Here is a 17828-nt window from a genome sequence, read left to right as displayed (position 1 = left end):
TGCAATTTGTGTAATCATCCGCTCATGATGCGTTGAAATAATAAGCAAATAATAATTAATAAGAAACAAATTTCGACCCATCAACTCTGGGTAATCTTCTCACCTACCAGTTCCTTTTCTATTTACAGCGTGGCATCAAATCACCATGGCCTGATTGGTGAACAGTACGTAAAATACACTTTTCTCCATTATCAAATCCATTAAAAGCAGTACGTAAGACAATACTTGGTTAAAATCTATAACCTTTACACAACTAATCTTTGTTTTGAGAAGGTGTTAGAGTTATCGCTCATATTATTAATGTTAGCTGGCTAGCATGTTGCTACGCTACTCACTAGGATTCATTTACATTTACATTTACATTTACAGCATTTGGCAGACGCCCTTATCCAGAGCGACGTACATAAGTGCTTAAATCTCTAACATTGAATACATTAATGCTGGATCACTAAGTTACATACTTAAGATACCATGAGTTTAAAACATTTGTTCAAAGTTACAATGAAAGTGTCAAAGGTGTGTTTTTTTTTTTTTTTTTTTTTTTTTTTTTTTTTTTTTTAAATGCAAAAGATAATGAAAGTGCTAGTTGAAGTGTTTCCTGAATAAGTAGGTCTTCAACCGCCGCTTGAAAATAGCCAGTGACTCAGCTGTCCGGACCTCTAGGGGAAGTTCGTTCCACCACCTTGGTGCCAGTACAGAGAAGAGTCTTGTAGTATATTTGCCTCTTACCCTGAGAGAGATTCACTGTTTTTGCTGTGCAGCAATTTCTGTCCAAAATGTTGGATACATGTTTAAAGTTCGGTGAAGTACAGTACAACAAAACCAATAGTCACTCAGGGTTGCATCTGTAAAAGTGCATATAAAGTAATGTGTATGAGTTATACACGTTCTCACCGGGCAAAACATGACATGCTTTCATGGATCCATGCTTTTTTGTTTCACTTCCCACAGCTAATGTGTCAAGGTGTGAAATTATGTTGATACCTCAGGCACCAAAAACGCAGTTTGTGTATGATTATTACTCTGTATAATTGCATGACTCACATCACATCATATGACAGGCTGCATGAAGATACAGTCTGGGCTAGAAAGAAGTCAGCCTCACTTCTTCATACCATTTTGTGTGTATTACCACTGGGTGGTGCTGCTGTGCTGGACACCTCTAAAATACAAAATAACCCATTTAAAGAAGTACATTAACAGTTAAATATGTGGCTTGTAGAAGCCAACATTCTGTTTTGCTTATTTTTCTTAAACAAAAATGTATTAATTGCTACTCCAGCTTTTTCAAAATCAGATATGTCGTAGAACATCGGTGTCCAATCTTATCCACAAAGGGCCGGTGTGGGTGCAGGTTTTCATTCCAACCAAGCAGAAGCCACACCTGATTCCACCTGTTTAATCAGTTGTTCTTGGCTTTTAGTAGACTCTGGTGTGGCTTCTGCTTGGTTGGAATGAAAACCTGCACCCACACCGGTGCTTTCCGGATTGGACACCGCTGTCGTAGACCCTGGTCTGAAGTTTGTTGCTATTATCCGAGTTCCGGTTCTCATGGTACCGGGTCTCAAAGTAGCCTTTTTTTTCCATAGTCACCCATTATAAACTTTAGAGGTTTATAACTCAGCAAAGTTTCGAGCTATCTACACCAAACTTCTTTAGGGTGATACTCTGGACAAAAGATGACATGTGACATCTAAAAACAAAGCACAGTGAAGGGAACCTCCTCACAGGTACTCGGGTGACGTGCGTGACATCACGTGCATCCCCGCCCCGCCCACCAAAATAAAAAATGACCACAAAATGGCCACGTGACATATCAAAACACTCAGCACAGTGAGGCGAATACTCGCCTCCGAAAGTATTGGCACCCTAGCATTACCACCGACGTCAAAGTTCGTCACGACGAACTTTACAAATCTCGTTAATTACATGTTGTGTGTAATAAGCTAGAAACCCCTGGTGTACTGTATTAAATGAAATATTCTCATGTTTATCTAGCGCGCGAGTCTACGTTCTGCAACGCGACATCGCGTTGCGTCATCAGAAACGCGCCGCTTTAACGGGGAAGATGGCGGCGGCGGCGGCGGCTCTAAGAAGCGGTAGTCCAGCGAGAGAACCTCTATTGGACCGGGTCAGAGTAGAGGAAGGCACCGGTATGGAGCATAGCCGATGTGTTTACAGCATACACTCATTCGACTGAATATAAATGCGAGTTTGTTAGGCGGCTGCGCGGTAAAACGATGCCTAGTTTACGTGAATGCTAACTAGCATTAGCCGGAGTGCTAGCTAGATTAGCATTAGCTGTTTTTGTTTTTGTTTGTATTTGTCGGACATAGAAAGAGCAGGGAGCCGAATCTAGAGTTATTATGTATAGGATATATTCGTTACACAGAGATAGAGTCGTTGTGCAAACAACTGTGTACTGCATTTTAATGGAAAGAAGAAAATAAGTGAAGGGAAATGAAGAGAACACTTTGGGACACTGGCTGTTTTGGATTGCAGTGCACTTTCTTTATTAGAATGTAACATACTGGGTATGAAGTCGACTATCTTACAAATGAAGGAGCTTTAAATGTTTTTGTATGTTAAGTCTTGCAGCTGAACACTTTGGGAAGACACCAGCGGAAACAGCATGAGAGATTAGGGAGATGGACAGAGAGAATAGTTTTTGTATTGGGCATCATTTCTATGCTTTATATAAACATCAGCTTTAGGACTTGACAGCTTGAGGAAGTTCAAACTTGACTCTTTAAATCCTCTAGCGTATTTCACTGTATAAAATGAAGGAACCTTTATTTTAATCCAAACCTAATCGTCAGACTGTTGGACGTGTAGGATATATAATAATCGTTGTAGTGTTTATCCAAATGTTAGTTGTACCTGTAGAGGATTAATGTATGGAGCAGCATGCAAGGTTTTCCACTTCTCTAAGTGAATGTGTGTTTGCAGAAGCGGAGAAGCAGAGTCGTGTTTCTGCTCTTCTGGAGAGGCTGCATGCCAAACACAACGCCTCTCGGCCATGGCAAGAAACCAGCAAAGTTGTCCGCACAGCCATGGTGTGTGTGCTGTGCTATACGTCATAATTGCACTGTTTAAGATATTTTCCATGATACCAGACTGAATATTAATAAAGGCATGTGTGTATGTATAGGAGAAGCGTGGTGTGATGAATTCAGCCGGTCACCAGATCCTGCTCAACGGTTTAGAGACGCTTCAGAGGGCACTTAAAGGTGAGAGCACTAAAACATCCAGTTGTCCTCCATTTATACAATAAAAGAGGACAGTTTACATTATCAAATTTTAAAGACTCTGTAATTGTTGGTGCAATGAACCTTTCTCTAAGGAAGTGTTTGTTTAACGTGGAAGGAAGGAGTCTTCAGTGTCAGTGCTTTGTAATAGATCAGGGGTGAAACTGTTGTTGAGGGAGCGATGATGGTTATAGATGCTATAGTGTACACGATAACAGGAAGTAACTTTTCTCGCTGACGTTCTGCAAAGTTGAACTATAAGTAGATACGTTTTTGTTTGGTTGTATAGATGCATTCTGTTCTGGTATTGTGTGGCCTGATACTGTTGATTCCCCCAGAATATTTATTGAAATTGGCTTTATAGGCAGGGTTGCCGATATTTGAGAAATGCTTCAGAAAACAGAGTCGGGAAGACAAACTAAAAATCAAAACAAACGTGTAGCCAATGAGCATAAAGGGACGGGTCTGGTCAATATGTGCAGAGAGAGTGTTCAGTGCGCATGTGTGACATTAGCAGAAAGCAGTTTTAACATTGACATGGAGGATAAAGACAAAGAAAGAAAGCAAAGAAAGGCTTACGATAAGGCAAGAAGTAGGACCCGTGTTAATATAGGATCAGCTTTCCAGCGCTGGAGAGAACTGAAGGAGCGGGAAGTTGGCCGCATATTCACAGATTCGAGTTTCCAGAGTCAATAACTCCTGAGCTATATGCTATTACTACACAAATAACACCTCTTCTCTATCATAGTAATGTAGAGATCAGTGTTGTATAAAGTATTAGAAAGCAATACTTGAGTAAATGTACAAGTATCGTACTAGAAAAAGACTTTGGTAGAAGTGAAAGTTGCCTTTTAGAATATTACTCAAGTAAAAGTCTTAAAGTATCTGATGTATACTTTACTTAAGTATCAAAAGTCATTTTCTGATATTTAATGTACTTAAGTATTTGAAGTAAAAAGTAAAATTTCAGTGATTTTCGGTAGGCATAAGAGCAGGGGCGGTTCTAGGATTTCATCTTTAGGGTGTTTAGCCCTCAGTGAGAATTTAAAACAAGAAGAGTTTTATATTATATATTATATGACTACATAGTAAGCCAAACGTTATGGTATTATTAAATGGCAAAAGTGGCCAGTGAATGCAGTCATTAATAAAAAATATTCACATGACAAAGACCAAATCTATATGTTATTTTTATTTAGTATTGAATGGATTGTTTGCATTAATATTTTGTTTGTACTATCAACTCTGGTAATAACAATAGTGAAATTTCACTGCTTTTGGTTGCCGTCTTTGCGGCTTTCCGCCGATTAACATTATAGATAAACGCCTCCCAGCTCTGACTGCGCGTGCCTGTGCTTCTCCGTAGAGCGTGCGGAACATAGCGTAATGCAATCTAGGAGCAGTGATTCGCCAAACCTCCCTTATTGCAGTCGCACACATTTCTTCTGATTTTATTTTGTAGTAACAAGTAACGAAGATGCTTAGTGGAAATATAGCGGAGTAAAAGTACACATTTTATCTAGGAAATGTAGTGGAGTAGAAGTGAAAGTTGACATAAATTTAAATAGCGAAGTAAAGTACAGATACGTGAAATTTCTACTTAAGTACAGTAACAAAGTATTTGTACTCTGTTACATTACAACACTGGAGAGAGGCAGCTACAACTGCGTTTTGTTAGTAACAGCGTTTAGCTCAGGAGTTATTGACTCGGGAAACTCCAATCTGTGAATATGCACACATGCACACTGAACACTCTGGGGGGGCCCCCCATATTGACAAGACCCGCCCCTTTCTGCTCATTGGCTACACGTTTGTTTTGATTTTTGTTTTGTTTGGTGGCCTAACGCAGTTTTCAGAAGCATTTCTCAAATATCGGAGACCCTACCTTTAATTTTTATAAGAAAGACTAGGATAATGCAGTGCATTTATGAAATATTTATGAATAGATTGAGAATTGTATTCAGTTCCTTTTGCTTTTATCTGGTTTTTTTTGTTTTGTTTTTACAAATTCAAACTGAAACATTAGGCCATCCTTAAATATATTCTTGTTTGCCGTAACCCGACCGACCCTGTCAATTTAGGACCGACTCAAATTTTTTTTTTTGCTTTAAGTCAGACCGACTTGCCGGTTGTAAATTCGCTTTAAGACCGACCAATTTTTTCCGACCAACTTCAAACAACTAATACAAAAGCAATAAAATAATATTAATTATATTTTAGTAAGTATTGTAAATATATAAATTGCCTAGGCCTACATACAAATGAAGGCTACGTTTTTTTCTTTTAAATAAAAACCCGTGACGTCATCTATGTTTACACTATTGGTTAAGGGATGTCACACCATGGCCTTTGCGTTCGCTTCATCTCATACTCTCATTCACTGTCAGAGTCAACGGTTCGAGCTTGGTAATGATGGCTGTGGCTGCAGTAAACAAAATGTTCGCGGTCACCGTTCAAACAAATTTGTTTGTGGTCTATATAGCCTGCATCAAAATGAGATTTGCAATGATGCGTCCAAAGGCACGGGTAGAAGACCCAGTCAGTGACGTCACGATATGCTAATTTGTTTACATTCATACCTACGTAATCACCATCACCAAAATTGTACTTTTTTACATTGAAAAATAATATAGACCTACCTACTGACCCTTTTTTTTTTTTTTTTTTTTTTTTTTTTTTAAACTGTTACTGCAAACCAAAATATTTTTAAGGATGGCCTTAACAGTAATCCATACCTGCAAACTAGTCGCTTTTCGGCGAAATTCGCCGTTTTTTAATCAAAATATGTCATTTGTGTGAATCGTGTAGATCCGAAGAGTTTTTAGTTGGGAGGGGGCTTCTTTCAGCTGCGTCCGAAACCGCTGACTTCCATCCAATAATTAGGCGAAGTAGTAATTAGGCGGCGGTTTTGGACGCAGCGTAGTATACCATCTATCAAGCTGATGCCTCACATCTTTACTTCTAATGACTTTTTATGGCGGATGGCAAACCAACTTTTGGTGCATTCACCGCCACCAACTGGACTGGAGTGTGCAGCACTAAGCAGAGGACACCTCACGTCTCAATCATCCTCGCGTCTTTTATATTTGTGTTCATCAATTTATTAAGGTTCCAAGCAGGGGCAATTTTAGGATTTCATCTTTAGGGGGGCTTTGCCCTCTGTGAGAATTTAAAACAAGAAGAGTTTTATATTATATATTATATGACAACTCTGGTAATAAAAATAGTGAAATTTCACTGCTTTTGGTTGCCGTCTTTGCGGCGATTAACATTATAGATAAACGCATCCAGCTCTGACTGTGCGTGCACACTGCGTGTACCTGTGCTTCTCCGGTCAAATAACGCACTTTTGAAAGACTACAACGCACGCACGTAAAAGCAAAGTAAAAAAATCGCTCCTGGATCAAACTGATAAATAATTTTCTTTCCCATCCACGACATGTCCTGCATTTTAACGTAATTTTTATTGTTTATTTATGAAAGTAAAAATGATACTTATAGTTTTAGGGTGGCTGAGATGACAGACAGGGGGCTGGAGCCACCCTAAAAAAGGTCTAGAACCGCCCCTGGTTCCAAGGCACTCAAATTGTACAGAGAAAAATTATTTCCAAGAAATTTTGGTAAAATTGCTTTTTTCACTTGAAGCAAATGTTGTCTTTTCCCTTTATGTTCTTGTCAGAGTGCTTCATTTTAAGCTCTCAATCCCCCCCGGGGGGGAGGGGGGGTGTATTTCGAACCTTGTCACCTTTTTCACCTCTTCTGATTTTGCAGGTATGAGTATCACAGTGAGGATTATGTCAATAATCAAGAAAGGTTGTCTCTTGTTTACTGCTGAAGGAGGACCGTCTTATGCTGATCTACTGCACCTGCTGCGTATATGTGTATTCTTATGAATATTGTCGCATATATCAGATTTTTTTTTTATTGTTACAGTGACCTCACTGGTGTCTATGACCGATCGTCTGGAGTCCATCGCCCGTCAGAACATGTGAGTGTCCCTGTGATGTACATCTCTGCTTATACTCCACCTTCAACAGCCGGTGATGTCACACGGCCCCATCTACCCTTCCTTTCTTATGAACCCATGACCCTTTCACACGATCCTTTCACCCATGATCACACAGTTTTTCTCTCGGTTTTTTGTTCTGGTAGGTTGGGGTCACACCTGAGTCCCTCAGAGACAGAGTGCTACATCACCTCTGACATGTTTTACGTCGAAGTTCAGCTGGACACCATGGGCCAACTGATCGATGTGAAAGTGGCTCATCATGGAGAAAACCCTGCGGTGAGAGAGCAAGACAGGGAGAAACAGGAGGAGAGTAACCAGAAAGAGATTAGAGGAGAGAGAGAGAAATGTATACAGGAATAGAGAAACAAGATGAATGATGGGAAGAGAGCGATGGGGTGAGAGACAACAAGAGAGAAAGGCAAAGAGATAAGGAGAAATTGAGAAAGAGACACCTTTTTTCTTCTTAAACTCTTATTAAAAACTTAGTTTGTGATGGTTAGTGTCTCTACCTCTGTAATAATTCCATCATTAGTATGCTTAATCTAAATTATATCCAACACATCCCCTAGGACAGAGCACCACCTTGTTTCCTTAAGGACTCTTATGTACTCATAAATGTAATACTCATGTCCAGACAGTCTGACAAAGAGTGTATGTCCATTACAATCACTAACTCTTACATTTCTCTCGTGTAGAGTTGTCCTGAGCTCATACAGCATCTGAGGTAAGGAGAAATAAACACTTCCACACATCATCACCCAGCTTAATAAAGTCAGTATAAACGCTGACCGAAGGTGTAACAGTTTAACTCATTGTTCATGTATCACACAGCGATGTCTTATTGCTTTATTGTCCTGTGTGTTTGTGTGTATCTCATAGAGAAAAAAACTTTGAGGAATTCTCCAAACACCTGAAGGGTCTCGTGAACCTGTACAAGCTTCCAGGAGACAAGTGGGTCATCAATAATATAAGAAATAGGGTTATTGAATGTTACAATTTTCTCATGAATGAAATATATTGTTTCTCACAAAGCAAACTGAAGACTAAAATGTACCTGGCCCTGCAGTCTCTGGAGCTGGACCTTACTAAGATGATGCACATGTTCAGGTGTGTGTGTGTGTGTGTGTGTGTGTGTGTGTGTGTGTGTGTGTGTGTGAGTGTGAGTGTGAACATTTCACCATTTATGTTCACATTTTTTTTCTTGCAGGATAGCCATGAAGGCAAACACAGTGGAGACGATCCTGCACGGCAGTGTTGGTCTGCTCACCCCAAGGAGCGGCGGCCATCTTATGTCCCTGCAGTGCTACGTCTCACCTTACGACACTTTTGAGGAGGGAACCGGTGCTCAGCTCAACTACACAGACACAACCAGTGAGCTTTGGCATTTATACATTAAATTCCAATGCTTTTATTTGCCATATTAAATACACTCATTAAACACACTCATACTAGAACACTCAGTTCACCATGCAACAAACACAACGTAACACAGAGTGCTAACACCTTTGCATTAAGACCATTTAATCTTGTTGATCTATACTTTGTTTTTCTTTTATGTACTTCTTTATTATGTAATATTTTTATATTTTGCACTCCTTATTCTTTGCTAAATTATTTTGTTTATTACATTATATTTAATGAAGCATTTTTATGCTATAAATATTGCTTAAAATGTAATGTTTTTGCAAGTGGTGGCTACAGACAATCGTCTGTCAGTCTCCTGACTGATTTTCCTCTAGTTTGGAAATTTTTAGTGTCCTTTCCACTACTTGTAGCATGAAGTAGTACCTGCAACCCAGTCAGGTTTGCAGCAGGACCACTATCTGCTCCTTTGTGCAAGGAGGAACAGCAGGAGCACTGCCAGAGGTCTATATAATGACCATATGCAGGCTACAGGTGTGCATGTTTCTGGCCAGACTTTCAGGTGGCAAGATTGCAGACATCCTCTAGTGGGATTTGTGCTCATAGCCCAGAATTGCCGGGTCCGCCATTGGCGCACTGTTCTCTTTACGGATGAGCGCAAGTTCACACTGAGCATGTGTGGCAGATGTGAAAGAGTCTGGGGATGCCATGAGGAACATAAGGCTGCCTGCAGCTTCATCCCGTTTGATTGGTTTGGTGGAGGGTAAATGATGGTCTGGGAAGGAATATCCTTGAGCTGCAGAGACCTCCACATGCTAGCCAGTGGGACCTTACTACTACTAGGTAGCAATATGAAATCCTCATTGTCATCAATAGACGTTACACTGGTGTAGTGTGCTCTGGGTTCCTTCTAGTGCAGACAATGTCTGGCCTCGTGTGGCCAGTGTGCAGGCAGTTTCTGTATGATGAAGACATTTATGCCGTTGACTGGCAATTACATTCCCCAGACCTGAACACATTTGAGAAGGTTTGAGGTGGTTTAAATTTTTGATTTTGAATCCAGCCTTCGAGTGGGTTGTTGATTTTGGTTCCACTGACCATTGTCACATCTTATTGTTCTCAATCAATTACACAGGGTATATAAGCAAGGGTTTCAACTTCAATATTTTGTCCAAATGTGTCCAAATTACTAACACATCTGTTACACGTGTGTGCATGTAATTTAAACTTTATTTATTTTTTTATTTTTAGTCCCTCGTTCTCTGGGGGTTGCTGTGTCTGTGACTGTGGAAGGAACATCATCTATCTACAAACTTCCCATCGCTCCTCTCATCACCGGGTCTCATCCAGTGGATAACAAAGGGTAAAATCGACTTTGATTTAAATCTGTTTCATGTGAACGTATACAGCATGTGTAATTAATTTCTATGGTTTAATATTTTGTTTACACTATAAACTGTCTTTCAGTAATAATTTGTAGAGAAAACCGGGAGTCTGTGTTGAATGTATAATTCTCCTCCCACACACTTTTTATTTTAGGACTCCAACATTTTCTCCTGCGTCAAACTCTAACTGTGTCGATTTGCCAGCGTGTTTCTTCTTAAAGATGAAGAAGCCCATGCCCTTTTCACTGCCCTTCATTCACAAAATGGGCAGTGTTACAGGTAAAAGAGAGACCTGGGTCTTGCGTATGAAATATCAACAATGGGCTAGTGGGTGGAGCTTACTACTTTGTAGCTGAAGCTGATTTATTACTCTCGATGTTGTAGTCAGTTTCATGAATCAGACACATCATTTGTCTGTCGTACTATTCACAGATTTCGCCTCTTGTTTCTTCCAAAAATTTGCCTTCTGTTAGCTAAAAAGTAATGCTTTTATAGCCACCAGTTGAGCATCACATGCTAATCATCACATAACACCTCTACCTGAGTCAGATGCTACTGTAGCGTAAAACCCATTCAAGGCACCAACAAACTGTGCTACTTCTTTCCTAGCTATGATTTTTTCATCATGTCTATTTGCAAATACAATGTGAGTCGTTTTGTATGTGCAGTTGAGTAGTCAAATGGTGTTTTTTGTTGTAGGTATCCCAGTGTTTGAGTCAGTTCCTGCCTTGTCCCCATTATATGACCTCATCATTACAAGTCAGTTCAGTGAAGAAGATGGCAGCACCGCTCCAGCATCAGCCCGGTTCATGAGATTTTATGCAGTAAGTAACATATGGGTAACATAAATATATATGAATGTAAGAATTCAGTCACAAATGATGTGCCAGAAGTTTGACTGACTGATTTGACATCCAACTGAAAATTTATGAAAAAACCTTGAGGAATTTGGACGTTTGGCCAAATTACTGTGATTACATATTAATGTTGCCCATATTTTGTCTCAAATATAGTTTCCTGTAGTATTGGTAAAAAAGCATTGTAATGATGAGGCCAGTGTTTTTTTTTATTTTATTATAGACATAAAGACAGTTGGGTTTAAGATGGTTCAGAATTTCATCTTATGTTTTTTCAATTACATCTCATGTCATTTTCAATTACATGTGGCAAACAACTTAGAACATGGTACAATTGGTGACAGACCACCCAAAAGTATTGGAAGGGATATTATTAAAGTTAATATTTGGTTTAATATACTTCTCTTGCAATAACTCTCTTAAGCCACAGATTTTGGGTCTTTTCTTCTTTGAAGCTTTGTGGGTCCAAACAAAAGGTTTCCATGTTTCAGGTTCTTTAACACATCTGTATGTAAATGCCAAGAAATGAAAGCTGAAATTCAGATCTATTGGCCCAGTTATTTAAATGTCGGGGTGCAAGCATCCCTGCTGTGACAGCCCATGTGACACATACCCTGGTGTTACAAGTGCACACAGCCTTTTGTACAACTATGCGTCTATGTACCATACGGTGTCATTGTCTAACCAATTAACCTTTTTCATTAAGTCTCTGCCAGGACAGCAGCATTGCTATTTTCTGAATGGTGATGCACCAGTACAGGATGGGAAATCTCTGCAGGGATCACTGGTTTCCAAAATCCCCTTTCGACACCCTGCTCATGTGCCCGCTCTGCTGGACATTATACGACACCAAGCAGCTTATAACACGCTGATTGGTAGCTGCGTAAAAAAAACCTATATAAAAGAAGGTGAGTCTGGGGCCTCCAATAATTCACTGAACAACTTGAATGTTTATTTAGAGCCAATGTAGTTAATCACCAAACTGTAAAATGCTTTAATGAAACTTGTGACTAATATAGTGTAGACACTAGGGAGGGAAGTGCATTTTCTCTGTTCTCGTTTATTGCAGAACAGAAGTGCTCTCAGGCAACAATTCACTGTTCCATGTTTGCGAATACCCTTGTGCTTGCAAGTCACAGTACCTTGCAGTCATTTTTAATGACCGTGCACTGCATCACTCCTTAGACACGGATGTCATTGTTGCAGATTATATGAACATATGAACATCGTTAGCAACAACTGTGAATGCTTCGGCTAATGTTCCCTATAACTCTGCATGTCGATGCTTCTATTATTTCCATGCTTATACATTGCACCTATTAAGTAATATCGTAGCATATGGCAGTAATGAGCCATAATTATATAATGACATGTTCTTATATGTGACACTGTCATTTCTATAGATGCCCCTGGGGTACTGCAGTTTGAGGTCTGTCCACTGACAGACTCTAGCTTCAGTGTTTCCTTCCAGCATCCTGTGAACGAGTCGCTCGTCTGTGGTGAGCATTCATTTAATCCAATTTCAGAGTCTGCAGTCAGAGTAACTGATCACCTTTTAAATTATTTTGATTGTTTTTTCTCTCCCTGTCTATTTCTCAGTTGTAATGGAGGTAATCGACTCACGGCAGGTTGCATGTAAGCTGTATAAGGGTTTGTCTGATGCTTTGATCTGCACAGATGAATTCATTACCAAGGTGGTTCAGCGGTAAGTGCAGCAACATGCTCATATTACATTTCAGAGTGATAACGTCTAATCAAGTAAATTACAAGCATGTTTGTATATACACATGATGTATTTGGAAAATGATCAGCTGGTCAACAGAAACATTAAATAGTTGTAAAGAAATTAATTTAGATTTTTTAATTCTTCAGATGCATGTCTATCCCTGTGACAATGCGAGCTATCCGTCGCAAGGCAGAGACGATTCAGGCAGACACCCCAGCCTTGTCCCTAATAGCTGAAACTGTGGAGATTATGGTGAAAAAGAACCTTCCACCTACAGGTAGCCCTGGTTACTTGGGTATGGGCACAGTACCTGATGGGAGCAACACTGTGGGCCTGCCTGGTGTAGGGGGTGCTACTACACCTACAGGAGGCAGTAGTGCTGGGAATTTGGCTGGAAGTGGTCCATTTCAAGGCCCAATGAGCTCCCTTTTCAACATGCACAACCAAGGAAGTTCAGCTGTGGACACCATGGGTCAGATAGGAGGTCAACAGCAGCAGCTTCCACCACAGAACATCCATGGTTCAGATGATTTTAGCAAGGTGACTCAGAACCCCATACTCACAAGCCTTCTCAAGATAACAGGAAATGTAGAGCCTAGTCCCAATCCCCAGGGATCTGCCAGCTCACAGCCTCACCAGACGCCACCATCAACTACATCACCTGCTAGCAATACTAAAAATCATCCCATGCTGATGAACTTGTTGAAGGACAACCCCTCACCAGACTTTGCTACCCTGTATGGTAGCAGCCCTTTGGAGAGACAAAACTCTTCTGGTTCACCTCGCACAGACAGCCAAGGACAGCCATGTCCTGGAGGAGGCACCAAAGGCAAGAAGAAGCGACCAAGGGGCACTGATAAGGGCTTGTTAGGAACAGGGGGAGGGATGGGAATGAAACAGCAGTCTCAGCACCAGCAATTGGGAAGTATAAGTCAGCAGCACCATCACACACACACCCCTACGGAAGATGATTTCCACCGTGAGCTCTTTTCCATGGATGTTGATGCTTCACAGAATCCCATTTTTGATGTCAATCTTCCAGGTGATGGGTTGGACACTCCTCATAGTATTACTCCAGCTCCAAGCCAGTGTGGGACTCCACCATCAGGTCCTGGAATGTCATACCACCAACAGTCACATGTCCAGCCTCAGACGCAAGCTCAGACGCAGCCACCGGGATCTATAACTCGCATGGTGCGCCTCTCTAGTTCTGAAAGTATTGGTCCTGACATTAATGACATTCTTTCTGATATTCCTGATTCAGCTACAAAAGGGAGTGGCATCAGCCATGGGCAGCATCACATGGGTGGGGAAGAAGGAGGCTCCCTAGACACTCCACTAAGGGATTCCTCTAGCTCAGGTCAGGGTAGTGCAGTTTTTGAGGCTGATCTGTTTAATGCCAACAGCAATGAAAACACCTACACTGATCCAGCAGATCTGATTGCAGAGGCAGCAACAGCAGCTACACCAAATAGTGATGCCTCTTCGAGTAATTTCTTCCCAGATACAGACTTCAACCCTGAGTTGCTGCCTGGTCAGGGAACCTTCTCACATCAAAATTACTTTGACAGTTCACCCAGTCCAGAGCCAGATCTTGACCTTGTGAAGAGCTTCAGTGGGGGAAGTCAGCAGAACACACCCTCAGGTACTCCTCAGAATCCAACTTCACATGGCCGTAGCACACCTGATGCCACCCTAAAGGACCCTTTTGATGTTAGTATGGTTTTTAACAGTGGAGGAGGAAAACCTTTGCTAGGCCCAGGGCCAGATTTGGGTGATTCACATTCTCATGTAGGTGGTGGACAGAGTCCACTCACGATGGGCATAGCGGGACTAATCAGTGACTTTAAAAGTAGTGAAGTAAAGGTCAAACAGCAGCAGATGAGGCCAAAGGAAGATAATGGAGTAGGTAACTCTGGGATGGTGATGGGAGGAACAGGCTCTGCTGAAGGAAAACAGATGAAGCGCAGTCGCACACCTTCTAGTGAGGGAAAATTGAAAGACAAACCACCCAAGCGTAAAAAGCTTGATCCAGAAGGCAAGTCTCCCTCACACAGCTCTGGAGGTCGGCCCTATACCCCTCCAAGTGGAAGTGCAGGTTCTGGAGGTTCAATGAGTGGAGGTGGATCCAAATCCCCAGGCAGCTCAGGTCGTTCTCAGACCCCGCCAGGAGGTGCCACACCACCCATACCTAAAATCACAATACAAATCCCCAAAACCTTAACTGGGGGAAAAACATCTTCTCATGGAGGTTATACATCAAGTAGTTCAGCAAGTGGAAGTACTGGTGGTGCCAGTGGCACAAGCAGCAGCAAAAGCCACCATTCCCACTCCTCTTCATCTTCAGGAAAAATAAAGACGAGCAAGATGGAAGCTTCCATGGGACAAGGTAACAGTTCTAAGCTAGCGTGTACTGGGGGAAGTGGAAGTGGCATGCCATCTCAGTCCAAAAGCTCTTCCCTCGGGATGGGTGCTGCCAAACCAGGCTCTTCTCCGATTACTAAGCATGGCATGTCAGGTTCAGGTAGCAGTGGAGCAGTTAGTGGGAATAAAATGAGGCCCCAAGGAGGCAAACCACCTGGATCACTGATGAATCCTAGCATTAAGCCTAACATCTCTCCTTCACACTCTCGGGCTGGAAGTTCTGACAAACTTTCCTCTCCAATGAAACTTCAGCAGGGACAGGTTCCAGGAACGCCACCATCTTCAAAAGCTAAGTCACCGATTGGTTCTGGAAGTGGGAGTTCAGGGGGGTCAAAGACCTCTTCTGGTGGTGGGCTGAGTTCCCAGAAGCAGTTAGGAAGTGGTTCTTCTTCTGGTTCTTCCTCCTCTTCCTCTGCTTTTGCTAGCTCTTCCTCCTCATCTGGCTCTATGTCATTTTCCTCTGGTGGTCAGTCACAATATGGAGGAAGTGGTGGTGCTGGTGGCGGAGGAGGTGGAGGAAGTGGTGGAGGTAGTGGGGGGAACAATCCTAATGCCAAAGGAAAGTCCCCTAGCCGAAACAAAAAGCCTTCTCTTACAGCAGTCATAGACAAGCTAAAGAGTGTCGGTAGTGGTGGTATTGGTGGGGAAGAGTGTGAAGGAGGTGTGGAAAGTGGTGGTCCTGGCAGCAATACAGGTAGTGGAGGTGGGGGGTTACCTCCAAATGTTGGTCCTCCAAAGCGAGAAAAGGTTGAAAAAGAAGGAAAATCCAAAGGATCTCTTTCAACTGGAAACTCAGGTGAGAAAAAGATGATGGACCCAAAAGGTAGTGGAGTGAGCAGCACTGGTGTGGCTAAGATTATCATAAGCAAACCTGATGGAGGTTCTCCAAGCATCAAGTCTAAAGTAACTCTCCAGAAACCTGGTGACGGATCAGCAGAAGGTTCCATGCGCCCACAGCATTCAGGCTTGAAAGCATCACCTCTTTTCAGTGGCTCAACACCAAAGCATGACCGTAGTTCCCCAAGCCACAGCCGCTCACCTGGAAATACACCTCTGTTTCTAGACAGTGAGAGCGAGTCTGGTAGCAGTTCAGTAGCTGAGAAGTCCCATCAGAACAGCCCCAGCTCTGATGATGATCAGAGCATGAGGCCATTACAACCACCGCAGGACTACATGTCAGTCAGTCTCGGAGAGAAACACAAGAAGCACAAAAAAGAAAAGAAAAAGCAGAAAGAAAGAGAGCGGGAGAGGGACCGAGAGCGGGACAGGGACAGGGATCGGGAAAAGGAGAAAAAGAAATCAGTAATGTCTTGTGGTCCCCCTTCAATTCCAATGAAGGCAGAAAGCTGGTCCAGGTCTCCTCTGTCTTCCTCAGAACCCCCTATATCTTTGCTCAGCTCTGACCGTGCCTCACGACCAAGTCCTGTGTACATGCACACTGAGGATGATGACCTGATGGACTCTGCTCTAACAGGCTCTAACTTAGAACCTTTCAAATAGAAATGATTCCACAGGTATATTTACCATCTTTTTTGCGCACAGTATTTTGGCACCTCTATGAAGGTTCTGTCATTTTAAATGTTGAATATTATGATCATTCTTTTTAAACTGTAAATTTTTTAATGATGTCATAAGGAAAGAATGAGTCCAGACATTTTTGAATAATGGGATGATGTATGCTTTATGCTTTGTACTTCACATATCTGCCACAGTACAGGTGATGGAATACACTGAAAATCACCATTGATAAACCTGTCTAAAAGAATCTAAATTATTTGTAATAACTCATACATTTTATGTTCTTTTTTTTAATGTTTAACACCTAAAGAAAATCTGTGCTGTATTTTTAAATGATGACAAAAAAAGTCTTTTCCTAAAAAGTCTTTTCCTAAAGAAAAGACTTTTTCCTAAAGAAAAGTGCTCATTGTTTGTTAAAACCATGTCTTTTATAAGCATTTTTTTTTTTTGTTGAAACATTTGACTACATTCTTTCTTCATTGTGTCATGTACTTTTAGGCTTTGTAGAGGAGTGTAATCAGGTGGATTTCAAGTAGCATTTCCTCTCTCATATGTTAATATGCAGGTCATTACACATGGTTGAAATAAACTTTAAGTACAAGTGTGGTGTGTTTGGGCATGTTTGACACCTCCACCAACAGAGGACACTATGGTGTTATATTTGTATCTTTTGGACAAACAATTTTAAAATAATGGCTAGAGAACAAAACATCTGAAAGCAAATCTCACCCTGAATAATTGATTCAGATTTCATTAAAAAAATTTTTTTTTATAAATAATAGGTTTCTCAGAATAAAGCCCATTATATTTCAGTGCGGCTTTATATTTATCACGGCTTAGAAATAATAAGAAATATTCAGTTTTTATTCGTAACTTTTCCATGGTATATGTTTATATCATTACTACATTTTTAGGAACAAACAATTACAAATATTATTGAAATATACCGATGTATTCAGAATCTTGGCAAAAACAAACTCAAATATGCAATATAAAATAGATGCTAGAACGTAAAGGTTCTTTACGTAAAATGCATAGACTGCTGAGTATTTCCTGCGTTCATTCTCACTTTCCTTCCAGAATCAATTATATCACTACATGAAGATTTATTATAAAAATGTTTTTACACCACCGCTGTGTTGTTATTAGCTGAGAGCAGCAGGGATTCACATTTGCTTTTAAATTATTCTTTTTTTCCACAGACTGTAAAATATAGAGACACACCGTAAAGAATGGAGCGCGTGATAGTCTAATGATCCTGTAATGAGCATTTAAAATGGAAAAAGTTACACCTTTAAT

The 17828-nt window shown here is 41.0% G+C and overlaps 1 protein-coding gene across 1 annotated transcript; it reads left to right on the top strand.

Annotated features, from left to right (window-relative positions):
• The first annotated feature begins 2030 nt into the window (after nucleotides 1-2030).
• med1 (mediator complex subunit 1) lies at nucleotides 2031-17130 on the top strand. The gene is made up of 16 exons (XM_060863808.1): nucleotides 2031-2153; nucleotides 2950-3056; nucleotides 3152-3230; nucleotides 7182-7236; nucleotides 7401-7533; nucleotides 7953-7981; nucleotides 8137-8208; nucleotides 8290-8364; nucleotides 8465-8628; nucleotides 9871-9982; nucleotides 10159-10283; nucleotides 10704-10828; nucleotides 11568-11769; nucleotides 12265-12360; nucleotides 12461-12566; nucleotides 12734-17130. The coding sequence occupies exons 1-16, from the start codon at nucleotides 2069-2071 to the stop codon at nucleotides 16509-16511; spliced, it is 5343 nt and encodes a 1780-aa protein (XP_060719791.1). The 5' UTR covers nucleotides 2031-2068; the 3' UTR covers nucleotides 16512-17130.
• Nucleotides 17131-17828: the final 698 nt, after the last annotated feature.

The sequence above is a fragment of the Tachysurus vachellii genome, chromosome 2, assembly GCF_030014155.1.
Source record: "Tachysurus vachellii isolate PV-2020 chromosome 2, HZAU_Pvac_v1, whole genome shotgun sequence".
In the NCBI taxonomy this organism is placed as follows: Eukaryota; Metazoa; Chordata; class Actinopteri; order Siluriformes; family Bagridae; genus Tachysurus; species Tachysurus vachellii.
Note: the sequence above shows the minus strand (reverse complement) of the source record. Positions and strands in the feature narration are given on the sequence as shown.